Below are 26,533 nucleotides of genomic sequence, written 5' to 3' on the forward strand. Positions count from 1 at the left end.
ATTTCCCTCCAACTGGTACTTTGCTAAAACTATTTTCTCAGCATCAGTGCAGTCCAACAGCCGGAAAATTCGTTCCATTCCATCAATCCAATGTTCAGCCTCCTCAGGACTTCCCATTCCATTAAACTTAAGTGGCTTCAGCTTCAAAAACTGCTCCACTAGTCCTTGAATACGGCGTTCTGCTCCGGGCTGTTGCTGCGCCCGCCTTTCCATCGATTTCCAATATTGGCTAATGCACTCAGGATATCTTCCATTCGAGGTTCAGCCCTTGCAGCAGAGGCTTCAGCCCTCGATGGATGAGCACTTCCAGCTCGCACCATGACTTTCCTGCAATTTCCAAGCATTGCCTCAGGAATAATCTGAGACTCACTGCCTCCACTCAAAGCAATTACTATCAATACATAAGTAACATATACATGTTACTGGTACCTAAAGGCAACTCGAAATAAACTACTAGGGATCTACGAGTGAATACTCATCACCCGTTATTCAATTATTTCGTTTTAGATCCTATGGTGTGCATTGTCATCATGTTCCTCAATTTCCAAATGAGGCTCCTTATCACTCCACCTATAATCATTCGCTCTGATACCAAAAAGGGCGGTTGTGACACCCCGAACCCTTTGCAGGTCGTCACCAGCGCCAATGTTACACCTTAATACCTTTCTTTCTTTCAAAAAAGTGTCCTAATTCATAGACACACATTTAAAAAAAAAAAACAAAACGGTCCCAGCGCAACTCATTAGCGGAAGCAAATTAAAACATCATCGTCTCTCCCCCTACCAACCATGATACAAATACACACCACTAATCACCATCATTTTATAAACAAGCCACGACACTTTATTTACATATATTTCAAGATGGGATTCCCTTCGAGTCGGTACAACAAAAGGAAAAGCCAGGACTCAGCCACGTCCAGCCTAAAACCTCAAAAAGAAACCCTCGACCCTCAACATCATACGAGCATAAACCCCCCATCAAAAGTGTCGGTTATCTACATCAAAAAGATCCGACTCCTACTCATCGCACGCGCGGGTCTCACACCCAACCCGGTGCATCAGGCGGTGGCGGCGGCAACATCCCTCGCATCGCTCCATCCCGACGAACGTGTACGAAATGAACTCTGAATGACAGGGCCCCCAGCCTCGTCGTACATCACTAGACAGCGTACTCGAATAAAAGTCAATCCGGGAACAGAGGGACAGTCTATCTCAGCACACTCGACCTCTACATCGAATGGTAGACCATAAAACACCCCCCGCGTGACGGCAGGAAGCGGCATACTGCTAATCTGAAATGTTATCCCCAAAGGGGTGAGTACAACCACTCAGCAGATAGGGAAATCCAATAACAACTCAATGCATCATGCAATCATACATGCATTGCAGGCGCTACTTACCTTGAAGCCATGCGCATTCTATCATGCATCATCATATCAATTTATAACACATACATGACATACATGTGTATCATCATCGTATCATACATGTCATCATCATCATGACATCATCACATTACACATATCATATCATATATCATTATCATTATCATTATCATTATCATCACCATGCATATCATCATCATCATCTTGCATATCATCATGCATATCATATCATCATCATCATCATCATCATCTCGCATATCATCATGCATATCATATCATCATCATCACCTTGCATATCATCATGCATATCATATCATGGGTGATCATCATTATTCACATCACATATCATTATCATCATCATGCATATCATATCATGGGTGATCATCATATCACATCACATATCATCATCATCATCATCATCATGCATATCATCATGCATATAATATCATGCATATCATGTCATGATTTAATTTCCACTTTTGGATTTCAATCTTGATCACCACATCACCCATTTCTCAATTTATCAATTTTATCATCCCCTCAGGTAAAGACCTCCGACAGGGTTCCCAGCATTCCAGCCATCCCATGGCCACCGGGCTTCCGACCCCCCACAGTCCAGGCATCTCGCATCTCAACTAGCATCACGAGGCATTCCCTTCCGGCAGAAACCTCCGACAGGGCTTCCTGCATTTACACTCCCTGGCCGGGCATCTCGCATCCCAAATCCTGGCATCGCGAGGCATTCCTTTCGGGCAAAGACCTCCGACAAGGCTTCCGGCCCCCCACATTCCGCGCATCCTGAATCTCCCAGGGAATCCGGCAATGCATCTCTGTACACTCCGGCCTCATCCTCCACCACAACCACTTACTCACTTATCATTATCCACATTTACCATTATTTTGATCTTAACTTAACATGGCATATGATTCACACATGCATCACAATTCATGGTCATACATACACCAATGTCTTATCATACATGCAACAATGCATAATTATTTATTAATAAATTCAAGGGAATTTATGGCCAATAAAATAATCCATTTTATTTTATTACTATTATTTTATTATTTATTTATTTATTTATTATCATAAATAAATATTAAATTCAATATCTATAATTTCCCAAAATCATAAAATTCAAGCAATCATTAAACAAACCAATAGGATGACAATTTCATGCAAAATTCATAGCCAAATTGAATTTCACACAATTTCACAATTTCCACAAAATAGCACATAATATTCGGGTAAAACCAGAATGCACAGTTTCCGAATAAATTCAATTAAAATATCTATATGGCCTCAAAAAATTACGCAATTTTACAGAGTGATAGCCGAGACATTTGCGCACAACTTTTATGAAGAACTCCAAGACAGATTCTTTTTATATTATTTTATACAACCTCACGAAGATTCTGGACCCATTACCGCATCGTCCAGTGTACATATCACCGAAATATTGAGATTTCACCTACCATTTCTCTTTCGTTTCCTCTGAAATTTATATATGTCATACATCAAGGTATCCTCTACAAGTTTTGTGAAGAGATCTAGGTCAAATAACTAGAGTATAGTCATCATCTATGTCCATGAAGTCTCGGGTATCTCGGAATACAACACCAGAATCATCATCTTCAAGATCTAGTCGATTTACTAGGCTATACTTGATCATTTCACTTAAAATTTTATTATGTTGTAGCTTATGATGTCTCCTACAACTTTCATGAAGAAACCGAAGTGATATTCTCAACAAAAACCAACATGCAACCATGAATCCAGCAAGAGGTCAGTAAAAACTCTCCAGATCTGAGGTCTCCGTATAATAAGACTTTAACCCCTCAAATCTCCATAATTTTTCACGAAATTTCCGTATGTTGTAGTTCAAGATGTCAGCTACAACTCTCATGAAGCAATTGAAGCCAAAATCGGACTCGAAACACACATGCAAGCTCAAACAAGTTTCTGACTCACACGGTCCGAGCAAGAACAGTCACACGACTTAAGAACAAGCCAACCTTACCTCGGTTTTTCTCACTTAAAACACCCAAAATCTAACAAACAAACAATATACAAGCATGCAAGAGAAGTTAGAGGACTCCACTTGCCTCTAGGATGAACAAACGATGGCGTACGGCGGACGGACACGGCGGCGACGGCGACTCCCTCCTTCGTCTCTCTCGGCCGCTCCTCCTCTCTCTCGCACACCTCTCTCTCTCCTTGGGCGAGCAAATGGCTAACCGGCCATTCTCTCTCCTCTCTCCTTCCCTTTTATTTCCCCTAAAGCTCATGATTAGCAATCATGAGATTGCCTCACCAATGGCCAATGCATGGCCTTCCTTCATGCCACTTGTCATTATACATGCAAGATGGGCCTTGGAGTTGGGCTTGGGCCTCCCCTCCTTGGGCCGGCGACTACTCCTCTCTTGGGCCACTATTGGGCCGGTCGACTTCCCCTCTTGGGCCCCTCATCTTGGCCCATTAAAGGCTTAGGCCAAATGGGTTTAAGGCCCATTCGAATTTTAACCCCTTTTCCCTCTTTTTTTTTTTTTTTTTTTTGAATTCCTTTCTATAATTATTTCCAAATTCAAATTCTATCTTGGCCAAAGTCTTGGGGCATTTTATTTATTGAAATTTAATTTATAAAGCACATGGCCAAGCATAAATTATTAATCTATCGAATTTGAATTTTTCACAACCATAAGCACAAATCATCCAATTAAAAGACTAATGGCTAAAACATAAGCCATGAAAATTCTATCACCTAATTAAAGACTTTAACACACCTTATGGCTTGGCTTTGAATTTTGGGATGCCACACCACCCTCATAGCCTCTAGCAAGGGGTAGAGCCTCACTAGAAGTGGGCAAGGCTCACCCGAGGGTGGCGAGGTCAACCTCATCAACGCTCACCTTTGGCTGGTTGTCGAACTAGCAACCAGCTAGAGGAAGAAGGAAGAGAAAAAAAAAGAATGAGAAAAAAAAAGGGAAAAAAGAATACAAAATAAGAAAAAATAAGTAAAAAATTCAAAAAATGTTAAAATATTATTTAAAATTATCAATGTCAACGTCGGTGATGCCATATAGGATGGCTAACATTCATGTCAATGTTGATTGGTTAAAATTGGGCAGATAAACTGAATTGACACAAATACAAAAGATTATGACTCATTTTGAAAGAAAAAATATTTATGATTGAATTAACACAATTGTGATAGATTTATGATTGTTTTTTGGTAATTTTCTAGCCTTTTATCAACTGGACACCAACACAACTTACGAACACACGAATTTTTGGTTACTAACACAAGCTTGACTCATTACCCGCCGAGACAATGGAACCACTCTGAGATTGCCCATCAAACGAAGCACGGAAAGAAACTACTACAAAAAAGTTTTAGGAGTTTTGAAAGGAAACTTGGAGCTTGTGTTGGTAATGAGTTGAGACTTAGAATTGGAATCATTTCTTCTTTTTTTCCCCAATTCTTGTAGGGGGCATTTTGATCTTTTTCTCATTATTAAAGCATCGTTTGTTTTGTAAAAAATGAATGATTTGAAAAATATTTTTCTTAAGATAATCATTTATAACAATGAAAATATAAAAATATATTTTCAATGTTCATGAAAATATTTAGACATAAATCTTTATCGATAATGATAATATTCATTTCAACTGGGACAAGTGATTATTTTTAAGAAAATATTTTACAAATCACTCATTTTTTGCTAAACAAATAAATATGGACATGTAATCTTGAATGTAAATCTTGGTAATTTTTTGAAAAAATTGATTTTTTTGCGTATTCTTTTTCTTTTTATGAAGATTTAACATTTTTCGTCAAAGAAATTTCGTGGACCTACTCACCTATTGTCAGGTTTCTTAAGTGGAGACAACTACAATATCTTATTTTGTGTTTTCATCCTTTACATTCACTTTTCAATTATCCATAATGAGTCATCCATTAGAACCTTTAATTACTTGAGCTCTGCAAAGTGCAAAGGGAGTTTTCCAACCCAACCGTGGGTAGCTGTATTAGTTGAGAGTCTCTCCTTCATTGCCGAGGTCGAGAGTTCAAAATCCGCACTTGCTAGCATTGTAAGTAGGGGGCCATAGTGTTGGGGTCCTGTGCTAGTCTCTCTCGAGATATAGGGGCCTAGCCCTTCGGTGCCGTCCAAGCACGGTGGGCCCGTTGTGGAGTCCTCGATTATTAAAAAAAAAAAAAAAGGAGTTTTCCATAATAACAAATCTCACATTTATCTGAGAAGCAGTTGCGTATGTACGTCATTGAAGAAATTAAGCAGTGATGGCAAATGCTTCATCAAGGTACTTTATAATTGTGAGAATATAGGTTTTCCTTGTTGGACAATGACATCGGATTATAATTGTTAAAGTATTGGTTGTCTACAATATTTATGTTATGTATATGCGATAACCCTACACCTATCAATTTAAGTTTTTAGGTTAGGCATTCTAATATAGTATGAGAGTCACGGATTCTTTATATATACGTGATCTCTCTCCTTAATTTTCGAATTTCCAAGTCAAGATGCGCCCACCTAGTATGATATTAATCACTTTGTCCTTGAGATGGACTCACGGTCTCTAAAAGTTGATAGCTATCCTAATTCACTTAATCTTCATGCAAGTAACAACTGAAGGTATTAGGAAGCAACGACCTTCCATGGCGAAGTGAGATGGGAAATCTACCTACCAAAGCAATCAACCTCGACCACGATAAAACCGTTACAGCAATAAGAGAGCATTTATTTGAGAACCTTTTCTACGTTGAAAAACCACGGTATGACGAATCTATTGATCCACTTCAATCAAGAATTACAAGAGGTTCAACCACATCGAGAACATACAGAGACACGAGCTCAGCCTTCTACAAGCTAAAACGTCACCAATTCCAAACCATTCTCTCTAATAGCAAACCCAGCTAGGAAGCTTGGGACAATCTTGAAGAAGAACTACTAATGTAGACACCTTACTTTTTACTAAGGGTGGGACCAAAGATGACCGAGAATGTTACTTCCTTAAAAGTTTGATTTTTGGTATAATTGAGTTGTGCTCATAAAGAGTTTTGCCAAAATAAGTAAAGAAAATAAAAGAAAATAGATTGTCGGATGTTAAAATATCACATTTTTTAACCATCGACATTAGATTAATGGATGTCTGGAATATATAATATGATCCAATCAATAAATTCCACCTTAAAAATCCAAGTCATAAACTTTCCAATGCCACAAGAATCATGGTGGTTACCTTTTTTCACGAAGATAATATCATAACTTTTCATCATGGCCGTCCGTTCCACTTAATTCTCAAGAATATGAATTCTCAACATTTTTCGGTGATCAAGCTACGACTTTCGGAAATTTTGGTTCACAAGCTCTCCATGGGGCATGAAAACCGAGTCAAAAGTTATGCTCAATCAAAGTTTTGTTAACATTTTGAAAAGAAAAAAAAGAAACAAGAAAAAGAAGAAGAAATGGTCAATATTAAATTTTTAAAAAGAGAGAAAAAGGATCCGGTGCTATGCAGCAGTGGGCCCGCGCTGGACAACGGGTGGGGAGAGAAAATTCTGGAGAAATACAAGGCGAAATTCTGGCCTATCCCGACGTGTAGATATTCGAGAAAAATCAGACAAACATCACGTAAGGATTTTCTGAATTTCCACAGTGCTAAAATTAGTCTTCGAAAAGTATATAAAAAAAATTCTTTATTACCATCATTCTGCTGAAATAAGATCTACAAAGTTTAATAATTTTTTTTTCTAGATCATTGTCGTGCTTGTTTAAATACGGGCACTAGATAGCAACCGTTGCATGTGACCGACCCAATAGGTCACAATACTGGACCATTGTCTAGCTGGGCTTAAAGCTGGAGAGCCAAGGGACCCATGATAATGAACCGAGGTCCTACATGTCATAAATTTCCCAAAATAAATTATTTCTAAAAGATTATTCTTATTTTCTCTAATGATATTTTCAACAGACAAAGATAATTATGTCTAAGTTGGCCAAACATTAAGCGTGTATAACCAAATAGAATGCCTTTTAGTTAATTGCATTTTACATACACATCACAACGAATACTAATAATACACTTACACATCATTTGAATCTTTTTAAAACACAAAGCATCCACGATACATGGAGTCATAAACATGTCTTCGGAAAAAAATAATAATAAAGGCATTGCATCCAATTTATTAGGAAATAACTTTGACGGTTGCATTAAAAGATATAATTGAAAAATGTGGGGACTGTGGGGGATGCTAATCCCTCTCCAGATCTATGTTTCTCTAGTTATATTCCTAGGCAAGAATAAGATTTGCTAGGATTAGTGAATCAATTAAGACTTCATGTCTTTTGGACTAATATAAATGAAGTCGCCCTTTTTCTAAACTCATCCATGGAGTTAGAGCACTAATTCGGTCACCTAAGATGTGACATCCTGATTTTCAAGTCTAATTTCGATGAGATGAAATGGGTTTTTCATCGAGTGCCTATAGCCTTTTTCTTTGAGTTGGCCACTCACGAGTTAACTAGCCTATCAGGTAAAACTGTTAATGAATCTAAACGCAATAGACTTGAGAATTCGACCAAGAATTGACTGCTCGACCGTGCTAATCTGCTAGGGTCATTATGTCACCGTTAAAATCAATAAGAGACCGGAGATAGGTCGATTCGATGGAGGTAGGTGATTAGTGCGTGGGTGATTCCACCTAATTGCAAAATTTCTGTCGAACGGCACTAGACCGATTTTTCTGTCATTTTCGTACCCTGTATCTATATTTGAAACCTTGAGATTTTCACGATAATTGAGAGTCGCTAATGTGTCGAAGATGTACGTTGTGGCTAAAAAATAATCGACCATGGGTCAATTGCATTAAAAATTCATAAAAGCTACGTGGTAGATTAAGACACGCTAAAATCACGTCAAATTGAAATTAACTGTGAAATTGAACTCGATTTTAGTAATTGAAAGTTCTGTCGTGTCACGATTCATTTTAGGAACGTTGACTCATCCTCCGAAGATTTTTCGGAGATTCCAGAATTTTTACGGAAAAATTGATTCGGACGATTCGGAAAATGAACGAAAATTCGGATGGACCAAGTCGAAGGAAATTTGGGCTTCTAAGCCGGGCTATGTGCTGATTGGAACTTGTAGAAATTTTGTGGGCTTTTATTCAACAAAAATTTGGATGTCGAATTGGGAAATTTCATGAAGAAATTAGAGTCAAAATGAGGAAATTCGGATCTAGGCTTGAGGCTGGAATTTTGACACCAAAATTTGTTTATTTATGGAAATTCTATTCAATAAAGTATTTGGGGGACATTGGGATATTTATGCAAGCCTAGGGGGAACCAAGCATTAACACCTAGATATTTTATCTTGACTTTTTGCCCCCTTCATCCAAGCTTCTCTTGCCCGCCTCATTTGGTTCCCCCTCCTTCGCCGTTTCCCTTCTCGACCGCATCTACTTCTCACTTTCTTTTGCATTCGACGAAACTCAGCCCCTCTGCCAGCCGTTTTCCTTCAATCTCTGCCACCTGCTCCATCTTCGGTCTCCTCTGCCATCCACCGAAGCCTCCATTTCCCTACATCCACTCCCCTCATGCCACACAGCACACCACCGTCCCTCTCTCCACCAAATCACCGTCCAAGCTGTCACATGTCTGTTTTCATCTCCACCGGTCAACTACACCACCTCCTGCGCCCACGCCATTGACTCCGAAGCAGCTCACGCCAGTCCACGGTCGCTCCTCTCTTTGTCTGTAACCCAGCCCATCCGAAGCCAGCCACTCGAAGCTTGCTTCAGCCCTTCGCAATTCAAGATTGAAACTCAGCTTTGCTGAGCCGTCTTGGCCAATTTTAGCCGGCCCGAGCTTCCCTCGGCCTCGCCATGAGCCCAAATCTCAGCCACCGTTGCGCCATCGTCGCCGTGAGCCGGTTTTCGTGCTAAATTGGTGAGTTGCACTCTAATCCCTAATTAGTAGGCTAATAACACTTAGATGTGGATTAGTTAGCTAATTGGTGGATTAGTTAGGTTAACTAAGCTTAGAGCAATTTAGTTAGATTAAGTATATAGTTAGTTATATAGTTAGTTTAGTTAGAATAGTTAGATGGATTCAGTTAGGAATTAGTTAGTTTATATAGTTAGTGTAATTAGATTGAATTAGATAGAATGGTTAGATTTAATTGTTAGTTAGATTAATTAGCCTAGTTAGTTTAAGTTAATTTAATTAAGTGCTTTAATTTATTTATTTTGTAATTTATTTACTTGCCGATAATTTATTTAATTATTAAATATTTTTCGGAAATTAGACCGGGATAGCCGGTGACCGGAATTTCGTGCTGATAGCAATAGTGTGGTTAATTTCTGCAATTGGATGTTAAATTGTGCAAATTGAGTGCTGAATGGAATTTTGAGTTTTTAATTCCAAAATTTGTTAATTTCATTATTTATTCAGAAAATTCCGGGTGTCGGATTTTAACACCAAAAATGGTTTTATATATTATATAAAACAGTGGGATTTTAAATTTGGAGGTTATGAATTTTCTGGGTCCAATCTGACTGTGTACCCACACACGATTATTTTACCGTGTATTTTTAATACAAAGAAAATAGGCCAGGATCACTATTTTAATTGAGGCATTTGAGTGCAATGCATGATGTCTTGGGCTAAGATTGATCGGTCGTGTGTCGGTTAAGAGAACCATCTCGAGCGATTATACCGGACATTATTAAATCCCTTTTCGGGTTACCCATGCATTAGGGTAGCGGGTTGCAGTAGATTTTGACCTATGCTCCTTCGGGAATGCTATCTTTGAGAGATGAAGCCGTGCTTAATGGGGAAGAGACGATGCTTGGCTATGCTAGTAGACAATCAAACATGGGAGTCGGCTGTGCCTTGAGGGGCTTAATTAACAATTGGAATGCATGATTGATTGAGTATGAGACAAAACTGTGCGGCATGGTATGAGACGTGTCATAACGATTTAGCCTTATAATCGGAACCCTTGTGATTAATTGAGTTGATGAGGTGTTTCAATTGTTATATGCATTAATTATATACATTGCGATATGAATTGAGTTGACGTGCAGGAAGGAACTGAGGCGAGGTGAGTCCTATGTTCTATTTGCGTGGTTGTATGGTTAGGACGCTTCTAGGCTTATTACCCTCCTAATCAGGGTTTAAAGCGTGAGCTCGCTAAGATTATATCTCACCCTGTCGTGGGCTTAAATTTTCAGCACTGTAGAGTGGAGGGTCTGGAGCCGAGCTGAGGCAACCTGAAGAGTAGGTCAGATAGGACAGCCTCTTTTTGAGAACAAGTCTTTTGGTTATAGACTTTTGTAAATGACTCAATGTGTATATAAAATCATGTTTGTTTGTGAATGTGTTATTCTGCTTTTCTATCCCGAGATGGTTACTGTCAGGGGATTTGTTATTCACTTCTCATGTGCAATAAAATGAAAAAGTCGGCGACTCGTCCTGGGAAGTTACAAAATTTTATCGACAACAGAGGGATGGGCACGTGCTCGAGGATCGGGGCGTGACATAAGATCAAAAGAAGGAAATCATGAGGAGGACAGGCTTTGATATTATAATTTGATATGCTTCTAAAAGAGAAATACCCAAATTGGAGAAAGTTTTTCTTTCCTCACCCTAAGGAATGCCCTGTTTTTTTAAGTCCCAAAGTTTAGACGTAGTAGTTTAAGGACGTACTAAGGTCCAAAAAAAAAAATTCAATATGATAATTTGAGACGATCCTAGGACAGAAATTTCTAGCTAGTCCACACATGCATTAGCTTCCTTGTATGGACGACAGATAATGACTTCCCCACACAGATGAATCGTCTTGAAGATCTGCACAAGCAAACTTTCTTGAATTTCTCAACTTGTTGCTACCATCAAAGATTTTGAGAAATTACAGACTGCAAATCAACTTCGAAAATCAACTAGTTCACACCAGGGGAGTGCGTTAGCTCAAGAGCTAAATATACTACCCATAGTTCAGTGGGAATGAATTGCGATAACCGATTGAGCACGTAAGACCATGACCATCTCCTTGTGTTTTATCTAATGAAGCGAATCATCACCCAGCAGGTTTTCTGTTTCTTGCTAAAATTTGGATAAATAGTTAGCTTAGCAGTGTTGCGGATGTGTGTGTAAATTAATTTGCTACATAGTACAGATTTGACTTCTCACATTATGAATTGCATTAGTCTTTTTGCATTGGATTACTTGTCAAGATTCATCTTGTCTCTAAACTATAATCCACGAAGTTAACATGTTTTTCGTGGCTAGAGTCATATCCAATCCAATGAAATCATCATTTGAAGGATTAGAGAAACTACAGTTTTCAAAGTGCAACAACAATTGGGATCACTAAGCTACCGGACGGGCTTCTACTTCCAAATCCATAATGGATGGCCTTCAGTTATAACTGGGGTAATGATTAGACGTACCCGTTTTAAGCACTGTACGAATCACATGTTCAATTAGCAGAAAGCAAGCTTTTGATAAGAGCTTTCAATGGTAGTCCGATAACTTAGCGCCTAGTCTAGATGCATTCTTTATTTTAATATATTAGTGCCCGCACACCCTGTATCCCTAATTAGAGAGAATTTTTTTTCTCACCCTTAAAAATACTCCCAAATTTTACGTTTCAAAGTTCAGACGAATTAGCTTTATGATAATACATAACTACTTTCAGCTGTCAAATAAGACAAGCTGCAGACCATGATAAACAACAGACCGTTCGCTTCCCTGCTTACAACCATCGAATCGTTTAAGGAATCATAAATCCTGCAGGAAGTTTAGAAAAGAAGTGACAACACCTAGGGTTTGCTTAAAACAACGGCAGAATTGTAATTTTGCTCGGAGAGGCTATCCCCTCACTAAGGGCATGTCAGACGTTGCAATCTCTTTCATTATTGCAGTGCTTTTCCTATATCTGGGCAAAGGACAAACCGTCCTTTCCCCACATATGGGACACACAGACTTCCGTTTTTAACGGAATGAAGGGTGGACAAAAGTGGAAGTAATTATCTTGTCTATTCTCGAAAATAAGCGGATGGTCCAATAACGTCTCGCAATCAACGCCAGGACCAGCCCTACCTTTTTGAAGATTTGAAAGTATCCGTGGGTGAGTAAATTTAATGATCAATTTGTTGCTGTCGCAATTTTACTGCATACTGCATCATATGAACTTGAAGAGACTTCCTAGCCTTTTGAAATGCCGATAAGGTTGCAGTGACGAATTTAGACATCATGGATGAACTGAGGAGTTATGCTGTAAATCAAGTACTTATTAAAGTGATATTGCCCAATCCAAGTAGGTTTTTTATTTTTTATTTTTTGGGTGAAGAGTATCCAAGAATAGTTTCTTGTCGCGACCAAATTTTCGGGTGTGAACCACCTAAGGTTTGGCTAATGGATTGTTAAGCCTAGACTTAACTCGGGCTCTCCCAAGCCCATGCCAATTCGCGACTTAGGTTCAAATTTCTTAACATGCAAATGGATTTTATTTAGGAGTAGCCACTAATCAGTTTATAGTAGGTCGATTAGACACCTAAGTAAAATAATGGGAGAATTACTTTACTCCTACGAACTAGAGACTAAGAGTACGGAGACTTGGTTACATTAGATTTCTCTAATGCCGTTTCGGTACCATTCTTTTTATTTTCAAAAATGTTTTTTGCAGGCAGCTGATTTATTTTAACCTAAATTACTATCATGCAAAAAGTGACCACACGGATGCTCAAACATTCAATAAATAAATTGCATCACACAAAGCAAATAATTTTTTGGGTTTTCTTGAAATTAGAATTTTTTATAAAAACATGATTTTAACTACATGACCTAAACTATATGACATAAAGGAATGCCATAATTAAATGCAATCTAAATGACCTAATTCTAATGACATACAATGCAATGCAATGACATACAAAATTATTTCAACTAAAATGACATGTAACATGCAATTTAATATGCGAGTTATATGTCACGCGACGTTTATTAAATGACCTAGTCTAATGATGAGCAATTCCTAATAGAATGAACTTAACAACAATCACTAAATGATGTGCATTTCATGAACTTAATTCTATATGACGTGCATATGATTTTTTTTATCCTAAAAATGCAATCTATTATAAATAATGAAGTGAATTTAAAATGAAACTTGCAATTTTATCCTAAGATGTCATGACGTACAAAGAATGCCCTCATTCTACATGATATATGCATGATGATTCTTTTGTGTTTTTATTTTTATAAAATTCGAAATTCACAATTGCCAAATAATTAAACGTGCAATTTAAATTAAAAACTAACAACCTAAAAGAATGCACTTTTTTTGTTTTTATATTTTTCTATATTCGAACTAAAATCCCTATTCTAGATATGCAAGATAACAAGAAATATTCCAAAACAAACCGAATCCTAATTCAAATATTTTTTTGGATTTTTTTAGTGATTCTCCAAAACAAGCAATTATCAAATAAACATTGTATTTAAACTAATCAAGTCATCCAATCAAATAAAGAATTAAAATAATCGAAAAAATAACATGTTATCTCACAGGTCAAATTAACGATTACTATAACCCTAAACGTCACGACAAGAAGTTCAAAATAATTAAAAATCTGATCCGAAGTCTTACGGATCAAATTAATAATTATATTAATTTAACAATTAAGATATTATCAACAAACCCCCAAAAATTAATACTATTAAAAAAAATGACCCGACATCTTACGGGTCAAATTAATAATTACAATAATCTTAGGGATAACTCCTGCCCATTATTTTTTACAATATCCATAACCTAAAAGTCACCTCACAATATTCAAACTTAAACAATAATAGCAAAACTAACTAAAAATAAAGTAAAATAACATAAAATAAGAAAAATAAAAATAAAAGAAAATTGAGCAACCTAAGGAAAATGGGGGGCAGCAAATTCGTCGGCGTCGGAGCTCCGGTGAGGGTTGGCGGGCAGCGACGGTGAGGGGCGTCGCGGGCGGTGGTGCCACAGTAGTGGGCACAGAGCGGCTGCAGAATCGTTGCACGGAGGAGAAGGCGTTGGACACCGGGCGGTCGCAGACAGAGGTGCTGCAGGGGCGTCGGGCACCGGGCGGTCGCGGAAAGAGGACGGTGACGAGTGGGCTGCTGTAGGGTGAGTTGCAGGTTGCGGGTGAGGCGCGGTGATGGGCAAGGACGCAGCAGGGACTCGGTGAGGGAGATCGGCGCGGCGAGGTCAGTGAGGGCGGTGGTGCGCGCGCGACGATCGTGTTGGAGTACAACACCTAATATAATAATAAGAAGCCAAAGAGAAGTGTGCTGCAGCATCACTTCATTGACTGCCAAGAAGCAAAGTTCAACTTTGCTAGTACTTGGACGTGAAGGAAAAGAAGACAGCCCACAATGTTTGACTCCTTAGCCAAGAAGAGAAGTTTAGGCGGTGGAAGATGTCTATAAATAGGGCTTGGGAGTGCAAACGTAAAACAGGCCAAAGTGCCTCACAAGGAGGGCCTCAAGGTGAAGGAGCAGGAGCAGGCCGGAAGGCCTCACATAGAGGCATCGCAGCCTCAGGTCAACAGGCCAAGGAGAGGATCTCACGCCACATGCAGGCGGAGAACCTCAGGCCATCAAGGAAGCCAAACGAGGTGAGCTTCAGGGAAGCCTCCAGCAGTGAGAGCTTCGGAACAGGAAGTCATCAGGTGCAACGGTGAACTTCAGGGAGAGGCACTGCAGCCTCAGTAGCTCTGTGTGAGCGAGTTATCCCTCCGTGATCGAGAAGGGAAGAAAATAGAATAGCTGAGTGTATGCTTGTATTAATGTGTTTGAGTGTGTTATTGTATCAGCTAGTTTGATTTGAGTATTTTAATGCTTTCGCATATTTTATAAGCTGCACACTCTACAATTAATATCAAAGCAATTGTTTCCAAATCGTTTTGGTTCCTACAGATCGGTGGCTCGGTTGACGAGGTGTGGCGACCGGCTTCGAACTCGAGTAGAGGCGTTGAGCAGCTCTGGGCAAAGGAGGGGCGCTGGTTTCGATTTTCAGCTCCGGCAGCAGATCGGCGGCTTCGCGGGGAACGAGCGGAGAGGAGCCAGCGCCGGCTACCGTCGGGACGGCGTCCGGTTGCAAACTCAGGCAGCAAGGGTGAGGAAGACGATGAACAGTAAACGTCTCCTCACTCCCTGCCGATTGTACTTTGCTTCTGCTTTTTTTCTTCACTTTTCACTTTTTGTTTTTCTTCCTTGATCCCAAAAGAAAACCCTAGAAAAGCCTCCTCCTTTAACTTTTTTCGTGCACTCCTTATATAAGGAAAACAAAATGCAATCGTTTGTAAATATTTCATCTCATACGAAGATTGCTTATAACCCCTACGATCACGAAAATCCTTTTCCTTATCTCCCGAATATCTCCTACTGTTTTTTAAAGATAATATTACAACCCGATTTTCTTAAATTCCAAAAATCCTCATTTCAAATCTTAATTTCAGAAAACAGGCTCAGGCCAATTTATACTCTTCATGGGCTTAGTCCAACTAATTTGAACCCATCCGCACCGATCCAATAGATAAAATGCAAATTAAAATAAAATGCATCTAAATCTATATGATATGCAATTAATATATATATTTTAGGGATAAAATTAAGTCCTAATTTAATGCGATAAATGACTAAATGGACCGTCAAAATTTAGGTGTCAACATTTCTGATCAGGACAATCAATTGTATGGCTTGTTCATAAATTACATCTCAAGTGTTCGAAGTCATGAAAGTCTTGTGTTAATATTTAGTGAATTCATTTGTATGATTGAAAAATTATTTGTGAGGGATTGTGAGAGCGAAACACTATATAAATTGTTTGAGGTAATTAAGGACTAAGAAATACTAGAAGTATTTTAAAAATTCAAGTGTGCTTGTTATCTCTGTTGTATCGCTTCATCTATAAGGGAATTCTATGCTACTCTTCCCATATAGTAGGTCTCATCGAACCAATTATGTAAAATCTAGTGTTCGAGTTATATCTTTGTTTTGTTTATTATATCATTGGATCGCTTATTTTTTGCAACAATTAATATTAGAGCTAGGCTTGACTAAGTTGAAGCCAATTGATGATGATAGAAGAAGGAAAACGGATCATCTTAGTTTTTTCTCAAGCTATGAAATTAGTTCAACGACCTTATTTTGTTTGTTTGTTTGCATGTTAAGTACGGGCCTTCAGATCATTTATATCCTTGAGCACCATCATGAAAATTCAAAACCAGATTCTTAACTAACATTTTCTCTTCTGTCACGGTAGGATTCTGATCGCCATAATTCTTCTTCTTTGGTCGGCCAACTTTCACGTGATGTTTCTTGAGAAATTGTGTCCTTCACCGCCATTCGAGACAGACCAGAAACTTTTGATGCAGATGAAGGGTTTTAACTATTGGAAAAGGTTCTACTTACGGTACGGTGGAACATCAAACGAGTATTTCCTCGAACGTTAAAAATCACAGTTGATATTCTGAAAATCTTGTCATGTATGCATGTGGTTGTTTTATTCGAAACATATCCAAATATATAGCAAATCTCGGAAGGATTCATAATCACCGTTGATGTTCTAGAGTCATTATTCTCCCTTTTACGCAGTCATATGGACCACAAGCATACGAAGGGATCACGCGCAGAAAAGCAGTACACACACCACTTGGTTCTCCCATGTCCGTATTCATACAAACCCCAATCATATGAAGGCAACACATGCATAAGTAATATCCAAGGGCCCGGCAAGATCCTATCACACCGGCCAGTCCCAGATGCTTTCTGCATCGAAGGAGAGTCCGCTCCAACAATCCAACCATGCCTCCATCGTCTCCGAACGCAGCTCAAAGTCATCATCGATCCAGGGGCTTCTGTTTGGAGGCACGTCGTGGACGCGCGGCTCTCGGGACTCGTTCAGCTCCCTATAGGCTTCGACCCCCAAGGAAGAGAAGTTCTTGGAGATGGTCCGAGGGCGAGGCCTTATGACTTCAACTTTTACCAAATCTTGGGGTTTCTCGTTCTCCGGCTTCCCTTGGCAAGTCATCAATTTCCGTTGATGGGCATTCCAATAGTTCTTCACGTCATTCGCAGTTCGACCCGGGAGTCTCCCAGCAATTAGGGACCACCTGCATCAATAATTTCGACTAAATGAAATGTTAAATTATGAGGAAAGATATCGAAAATTATTTTCATACGGTACTCACTTGAGTGTCATAATTTTTTTTTCGATCACAAAATTTCCATAATTTCTCAAAAACGTTTATTTGAGTATTGAAACTTTCGACTGATCGTTTGCATGCCATAACTTCTTAAAAACATTCACCCAAATACCCAAAATCTAATATGGCATGACACTTGTGATGGATATTTTTAAAAAATTATGACACTCAAGTGATTCATAAATAAACAAATCAATTCAAAGTAGTGATTTCTTTTTGTTTCCGTAAGTGTTCAATCCTGACAAAATAAGGGTTTCATCGTGGGAATGGCCAATTGATGTTGACAGTCAAGGAATGGTAATTTTCATAAGCTCTCTCTAATCTACGAAGTGTTATAAATGAGTTGCGAACAATTAGTTTCTTTCTCTTCTAATATATTTGAAGTACACACCGTTAACACCTTTGTGTTAAAGTCTATAAATTTCCGTCGATTCACCTATTATTACTTTTAAATGTGGAAAAATGGCCCTTCAGAGCCATAACTAATCAATAAGTTGGTGCCTGATTTTAATCCATATCAAATGCAACTATTACTTTTAAATGTGGAAAAATGGCTTGACTAATATTTAGGGTCTGTTGGGTAAATTAAAAATTTTAAGTGCCGAATTTTAAGTGTTAATAATCTTTAATAATGGAAATGGAATTAATATTTGTTTGATGATAATTAAAAATTGACAGCTGAATATCATGAAGCTCTTACCAACATAGAAAAAAGAGGACTATTGTTAGGTTAAATCAGTATATTTAGCAAGATTCGGATTTTCATAAATTGATTTTCTATTGATTGAATTTAGGCTCCGTTCGTTTCGCGGAAAATATCATGTTTCCGGAAAACATTTTCCTGGATTTGAGTGGAAAATATTTTCCACCGTTCGTTAGCTCATTTAATTGTTTGGGAAAAATTATCAAAAATTGAATTTTAATATTTTTAATTGACCAAAAAATTTATTTTATTTATTTATATTTTTTTAAATGATTTTTTTAATTATTTATATTTTTAAAAATCGAAATTTTTATTATTTATTATTTCTTTTTCTTTTCCTTCCTCTTTCCTCCTCCTTCCTCCGTCGTCGCCTCCTTCCTCCTCCTTCCGCCGCCACCTCCACCTCCTTCCCCTTGACGATGGCCGGCCGCCTAGCGGCCGACCAAGACCCGGTGGCCGATCCGCGAGCTCGAGGCTCGGCCGATCTCACCCGAGCTCGCCGACTAGCGACGAGCTCGAGCTCGCCCGGATCGGGAGCCCGAGCTCTACCGCTAGATCTCGGCGAGCCGCGAGCTCCGCCGCCGATTAGGTGAGCTCGAGGCTCGCCGATCTCACCCGAGCTCACTGGATCTCGCGACGAGCTTGAGCTCGCCTGGATCGGGACCCCAAGCTCGCCACTAGATCTGGCGAGCCGCAAGCTCCACCGCCAGATCCGACGAGCTCACGACTCGCCAGAGCTTGGCAAAAAATGACAACTTGGCAAGAAAAATCCAACGCACCGCACGATGAGCGGCCTGGACGGCGGGCTCCCCGCGAGCCTCCAGGCGCCGCCGCGGTGCTCCCTCTTGAGCCGGATCCTCCCGAGCGGCTTCGAGTCGCCGGGGAAGCGGAGCGCGGTGGCGGCGGCGGCGCCCGGCAGGAGCAGGCGGGCAGGAGCGGCCGGGGAGGGCGGAGGCTGATCCCGGAGAAGGACGTCGTCAAGCCATTACAACAGGGAGAGCGAGAGAGAGAGGCTGGGAAAATGACTTCCTCTTTTCAAAAGAGGAAATCATTTTCCACAATGTCAAGAGAGGATTTTCCGTTGACCGGAAAATGTTTTCCTTGACCGTGTATTTTCCGTCCACCTGAACACCAGAAATTTCGGAAAATATTTTTCTAGAAGTTGTTTTCCGCGAAACGAATGGAGCATTAAGTTATTACCGACTGAGCATGCGGCCCATTTGCTTTGCCTCCCTATCCAAAGATATAGTTATTATAATTGCCACATAATTGTTTAATTCCTGCTCTCTCGTTCTTTTTTTGGCCCAAAGAATGAAATGCACGTTTGTGATCGAATTCAAGCTTCTGTTGTTCAGTCTACCTTTCTTTGGACTACATAAACAGAATCGACATCAGACGAATAATCTCTCTGAGTTTCTTATACCTGTAACCATGATCGGGAGTGACTAGATCTAAGAACAATACATGAACAACCATGCAGTTAGTAAGCAATTGCTCCCGAAGTCGACAACGGCTAATGAAAACCATTACTGGTACTCAGTTAATGTTGTCTGAAGAAATAGGTAGGGAGAGCTAGAGAGAGACTCTATCTTCACATGTGAGCAAGTATCGAAGAATTATGTACCAGGGGTCAATCATGTACATCACTGGAAATGAAAGCTCGGATAAGTGATTTCATGTTATACACTCATTATTGAACGTCATATCATACCTTTAGATTGTGCGAAGATATAGAATAATAAAAAAAAAAAAACACAAAGACTTGCTCTAAATTCTAGATTTTCGACTTCACTTGTGACCTACCTTATATATCTTAAAATCTAGAACTAGACCAATTTCCACTTATTGGGTCCTCACGTTCCCAAGTTATACCATATAGCCATGATCACCCATAATATATACTAAACAGTACCTAGACGGTTGGATTTGAAGGGTCGCGTTTCACTGGTAAGATCAATAACCGAACGACATGAGCTGTAGTCGGCAACTTTCGTCTCTCTCATGCATGTGGCCATATCTACAGTAGGTTATTTTATTGAACAATTTCCGAAATAGTGACTCTTGTATGGACTTTATCGGGGTTGTATCAGCCTGTCCCATCAAGCGGTTGTCATCGGAGACAAGGTGCACTCCAAATGGCTATGCCTATGTAGGAGTAACGTTGTCCAAACATATGCCATGGTTGGAAACTTGTCCCTTTCCAAGTAGGGTGGTCGTACAAAAAATCAAAGGGAAAATTACTAAAAAGTTGTTAAATTTATTGCATTGATACTAATTCAATTCTAAACCTTTCAATTGGATCAATTTAATTCTACACCTTTAATTTTGCCAATTTTATCTTAAATCTTTTGATGAATTGTCAAACCTTTTGATGATTTATCAATTTAGCTTAATTAGCCAAATTTACTTAGAAATCATTGATGTGACAGTCTAGTCAATATCGATTATTCTATGTGATACAATCGGCATTGATGTAGATAACTTTTTATTTTTCTTAAATTGTTTATTACTTTCTTCTTTTCTTTTTTCCCAACCCAAGGTTGGTGAGGGCTAACAACCATCAGCTAATTTGGGCGAGGGAATTGCGGCCCTCACCAGTCATAGGCGAAGGCCGCAACACCCTCGCCCAAATCAAGGTGAGGGCCATGACCCTCGCCCATTGGCTGGCAACGGAGTTGCAGCCCTCGCTTGGATTTGAGCAAGGGTCGATGCCCTCACTTGTGGTCGACAAGGATACTAAGGCCATGGGTGAGGGCCACGATGCCTCGTCTCAACTAGGTGAGGGTTGTCGAGAAGGATCAGTTGGCAACTCAGCTTGTGTTAGGAAAATAAAGAAACGAAGAATAAATTAATAAAATATTTTAAAAAAATTGTTTATATTAGTATTAGCCATGTCATGTAAGATGGCCGGTGCTGACTAGGTTACCACATCAACGATTTTAGACCAAAATTTCTTGCAATGACTAAATTGATAAATTGTCGAAAGTTTTATGGTTAAATTGACAAAATTGAAAGATTTAGGATTGATTTGACAACACGTCAAAGGTTTAGTATTAGATTGGCCAAATTAAAAGGTTCAAGACTGAATTGGCACAAGTATAATAGGTTTAAGATTTTTTTTTCCTAAAATGAAATAGCCTAATCCTTACCACAGTTTATACATGCGGTCCTCATTTATTTCGATCAATGCAACCCTTAATCAATTTTTGGAGAAGGAAGAGGGAGAGGCTGTTGTGAATAACGCAGGTAGGCTCAACATCATATAAGTAACTCTATTAAAACAGACAAATGCACTTCACATGTGACCTTTTCTTAGCATGTACTCACCTGTTCCCAAGAAGTTTGTGAAGCCTGATGATCATGTCGACCTCATCATCTTGGAATTTCCCTCTCTTAATGTTGGGCTTCAGATAGTTCAACCACCTCAATCTGCAGCTCTTCCTGCACCTATTCAAACCTACAAGCTCAAGAAATACAAACATGAACTTAGCGATCTCTCTCTCTCTGCGCGCATGTGTATACACAGTATAGAGATGCTCTTAGTGCAAATCAATCCGTTGACATGAGTTAAATATCAATACACGTCCCCTTTTTGTCTTATTTTAAAAAATCAATGAAATATCATTGGAGAGCACGAGAAGTTTCACTTAAAGAAGTCAAATCTAATCCAACTTGATACCACTATCTCAAAACTAACAAAGACACATCCACCCATTTTAATAAAAGAAAAACTTTTCACTCAAGTAAAAGTATCTCAATGATAACACAAGTATTTGACAAAAATAAAATATGATGACACGAGATGATTTGACACACGCAAATCCAAGTGGATTATACCGATGGGGATGCAACAAGAAAACAAGGATCCCCATCACTATACAAATTTAAACGCTCGCGAGTATATGCAAATAAAAAACAAGAATAACCTTCACATACAATGATACAATACCTGCTCTCTGAGGAACTCGATGCCACTCTCCTTCTCCGTACCTCTGGACACAGCTCCTCAAGAGAACATCTTCCTCTTCCGTCCACGAACCTTTCCTCAATCCGAACAACGATCCTTTCTGCATCTCTCTTCCCTCTCTCTCCCTCTCTCTCTCTCTCTCTCTCTGAGGCTTTTCGTGAACAGTTTGCGGATTACGTTTTGAAGCACACTCGAAGTCCTATGTTGTCATCGGTGCTTTTAGGAGCCACGTGCCCCTTCATTTTCCACAAAAAACGCAGATCTACATCAGTTGTCAAATACCGTGGAAGATTGCAACTAATCTAATTGTCAATTATTACAATACGCAACAGTACAAATGGGTCTCCCACATTCAATATGATTCTTTCCGCGTGGCTGCGACCTTCCAGTCTGCAGGATCTTTTCATAAAGCTAGAAAAAAAAAAGGGGACTTCGAACGATTTAGAAAAATCATATTTCTTTAGCCATGAAAAGAAAGACATCGAGCATGGTACTTACTGGTCCAGCGTCCGGGCATTGTCGCGGACCATCATTTGTATGAATTGTTTCGTAACATCTATTCTTTTAACTAACGGTCTCATTAACCAACACTAAATATCAAGATTCGCTGTTTTGCATATATATATATATAATGGGTAAAATACGAACGAGACCGAGTGGCCTATGACGCTCACGCTCGACTTGCTTTGGTGTCACTTTGGCAGACCTCTTTTGCTTCTATATGAGGGCCATTGCTTTTGGCCAAAGTGTCTTATTAGTGTCCTTCCTCTTGTAAAAGCATCTTGCATAATAATGCAGTCCTTTATGCCTAGTGGTCCTAAGTATGCTTGTATTATTCTAATAGTGTGGTTATACCGTTACAATATTACCCTTGGCTTCGTCTATATAAAGGTTACTTCTGTAAGAAGTCAAAACAAGATTAGTGTTTTGAAAATCTCTTTTATATGCAATTCCTTAATGGCCTTCTCAACGCTTTCTCTTCTTCCTCGAACTCTAATGTTAGTAAGAAGCTTAGGTTTGTACTGTTAGTTCAATACGATAAGTCGGTTCCACAAATATAACCTTCATTCACCACTCTATGAATCTGGTGAATTAGAAAGTTTCTGAAACTTGAGAGCCTTATAAAATAGATTAATCATTTATGAAGATTAAGAGGCAGTTCCATTGAAAGGCTGAGAGAAGGGCCATGTGTTGTGAGATAGCATAAGCATCTCAAGAATCATTAGCTTATGCTGTAGCCCCATCATGGTATCAAAGACAGCTTCGTTTAGATTGGGCTAAGATTATAACTCTGTGAATTAAAATGAGTCTATACTAAGAAAAATATCCATTTCATCATGACCGAATCTATGGAAAATACCACCCCTATATGTGTCAATGCCATTGTTATTTTGACTCTCCAATTCCATTATTGAAATCGAATTCCTCTAAGATTGATTATTTTTTATGAGGTTTTCTACCTCAATGAAGATGAGAAGATTACCACTTCTCAACTTTCTCTTGAAATCCTTATTCCCCCTTTGACAAGCCTACTTCCTTCTCTCCCATCAAATCCATCAAAAAAATGATCCATCACACTCCAAAGGAAGTTAAAAAATTCGACGAACCAACACCCCTTTTTTCTTTACATTATCAAAAACCAATACCTCATTTCAATATGTTAAATTATGTCTCAAATTTAAGTCTGTCAATTAAACATGGCCCATAACATGCAAATAAATGAGGTCCAAGTTGGACTTTTGTGAAATCTTAGAGTTGGTTATTTTTTCCAACCAACGTTAATTCTATCTGCTTTTGTAGAAGAAAGAAGTATAAGGGTTCTAACATTAATTTCTTTAACTGTGACTATTGGGAATAACGGATCCCCGAAAACCGGATTCGACACTAAATCGAACTCCTAAATCAATGCGGAAGACGAAACCCGGAAAAAACACGTATCACCGATTGTAAAGCACACCACGGATTCGAGCGTACCTTGTTAGCCACAGATTAAGCACCGACGCCAATGGAGGAAGAGAAACTGGGCCCTGTTCAATCCGAGGAGGCAAAATCCTTCGAGCGTTTCACTGGTTTCGCTTTGAAGAACAACGAGAGAGAGAGAGAGAGCGTAGAGAGAAAAACGTACGTCTTTTTCTTTTAAACAAAACGGTGTCTTTTTCTCTCTCTCTCCTCCCTTTTATACCTGTCTCCTTCCACGGGCCCTATTCCCGTGGGCCGGGCTTTCTGGGCCCAACTTGGGCGGACGGGCCTTAAGCCCAATACTAATAAAGCCTTCATCTCCCACTCGCACATGGTGGGCCGAACAGGATTCTCTTTACTTCTCTTCAACATTCATACCGGTGAATAATCCATGCGACCAGCATACTTTGAGAGCTCGTTGCTATACATCTGTTAGGAATATATAGCAGCTCATAATGGGCGTCACGCTTTGAGTAGATTTAGTATGCAGTACCCTAGATCAATCAATCACATTTTATATCTCTCTTGATCTCTTTTAAACATTATATATATATATATATATATTGTATTCACAATTATAATTATCACAAAGACAGTCATAATTGATCGACCAGTGAATACAAAACTACAATGCGATTCCCCAAAATCGATCTTCCTCTTTCCTTCAAAACTCTTAATTTCAGTTCAGCTTGCTTTTCTAGAAATGTCCCATTAGATCGAATCAACTCATGACCATTGGCAACATCCTAAGATAGCAAACACTAAATAGAAACCTTGAGAATAAGTAAAAGTCATGAGGGCACTAAAATTGAGGAACTCTTTTCCTCAAGAGTCTCACACGTCATAAAAAGTTGAGATCAAACTTTTTGCCACTCTTATTGGTCGGCTTATGCATACGTAGTATAAAATACGTATTACGGTATTAACTCCTTCCCATGGAGCGTATGTCTACACCTTTCAATACCGTACAGATGATAGTTCAGACATACCCAATGTCTAACTTGAGTTCACGTATCTACTCTTTTACAAAATTCATTAGAACTCACATCTGGCATCTTAGACAGATAAAGTAAAATATGTGGGGTATTTTACTTTCGGACATAGTAAGTATTATGTCCTCATCTTAACACTCAGTTAAGGCGACATAGCGTATTTTAAGCTTGAGCTCTCGATTATCACCTAGATAATAAGCTTAAAAACAGTCTCATCTCTATTTATCACATAGTAAATAGAGGCGATTACCCGTGTGAGTGGGCTAATCTTTTATCTGTCCGACATACTTCCTCAACTTATAATAATACACTGAGTATTAAGATGCATAAAGATCAAACAAAGATTCATAGGCATTAATAATGAAACAACACTAGTTCATAAATGTGAACAACTCAGGAAATTACAATCCAAGACATCGGACTCTACGCAATCCTAGAGATTTTACATGACCACAAAACACATCTCTAGGTATTGGCTTTATCATAGGATCTGCTACCATTATATGCGTAGATATGTACTGTAAGTTCACATCCTTTCGTGCAACCATATCCTTGACAAAGTTATACTTGGTATCTATATGTTTGGTCTTGCCATGATATTTTGGATCTTTGGTGTACGCTATAGCTGCTTAGCTATCATAGTTAACCAATAATGGATTTGTAGCTTTCTCAATAACACCTAAATGATCCAAGAATCTCTTAAGCCAAACTCCTTCTTGTACTGCTGCTGATAATGCCACGAACTCAGCTTCCATCGTGGATAAGGCTATGCACGTTTGCTTCTTACTACTCCATGATATGGCGCCATTGCTCAGTAAGAAAGCAAATCCTGAGGTAGATTTTCTTTCATCTAAATCTCCTCCCCAATCAGCATCTGAATAGCCTTCAAGTCGCAGATCCTTTCCTTGGTAATTCAACTTGTAATCAGCATTTCCCTTCAGATACCTCAATATTCTCTTAACGGCCTTCCAATGTGCTGGACTTGGATTGGATTGGTATCTACTCACCATTCCAACTGCAAAACATATGTCGGGTCTTGTACACATCATAGCGTACATCAAGCTCCCAACAGCACTTGCATAAGGAACATGTTTCATTTGTTCCTTTTCTTGTGGAGTCCTTGGACACAGTCTATGGCTCAATCCTTCACCTTTTGCAATAGGAGTGTCTATGGGTTTACAATCTTGCATACGAAATCGTTCAAGAACCTTATTTATATAGGTTTCTTGCGAAAGAGACAACGAT

At 39.1% G+C, this 26,533-nt stretch overlaps 1 protein-coding gene across 1 annotated transcript; it reads right to left on the bottom strand.

Moving 5' to 3' along the window:
- Positions 1-17,078: 17,078 nt before the first annotated feature.
- LOC104423717 (transcription factor MYB114) lies at positions 17,079-22,443 on the bottom strand. Its single transcript, XM_010036174.3, has 3 exons — positions 22,320-22,443; positions 21,698-21,827; positions 17,079-17,574 (listed from the first exon to the last, which is right to left on the bottom strand). Exons 1-3 carry the CDS (start codon positions 22,441-22,443, stop codon positions 17,205-17,207), a joined length of 624 nt encoding a protein of 207 aa, XP_010034476.1. The 3' UTR covers positions 17,079-17,204.
- Positions 22,444-26,533: the final 4,090 nt, after the last annotated feature.

The sequence above is a fragment of the Eucalyptus grandis genome, chromosome 10, assembly GCF_016545825.1.
Source record: "Eucalyptus grandis isolate ANBG69807.140 chromosome 10, ASM1654582v1, whole genome shotgun sequence".
Classification (NCBI taxonomy): domain Eukaryota; kingdom Viridiplantae; phylum Streptophyta; class Magnoliopsida; order Myrtales; family Myrtaceae; genus Eucalyptus; species Eucalyptus grandis.

Bases quoted from the DNA above. Each gene is read 5' to 3' on its own strand.
- LOC104423717 (XM_010036174.3), bottom strand. From the start codon at position 22,443: ATGCAGAAAGGATCGTTGTTCGGATTGAGGAAAGGTTCGTGGACGGAA. The intron at 21,828-22,319 runs GTATTGTATCAT...TTGAGCTTGTAG, and splicing joins TCGAGTTCCTCAGAGAGCAG to GTTTGAATAGGTGCAGGAAG. The intron at 17,575-21,697 runs GTGAGTACATGC...TTATTGATGCAG, and splicing joins CACAAACTTCTTGGGAACAG to GTGGTCCCTAATTGCTGGGA.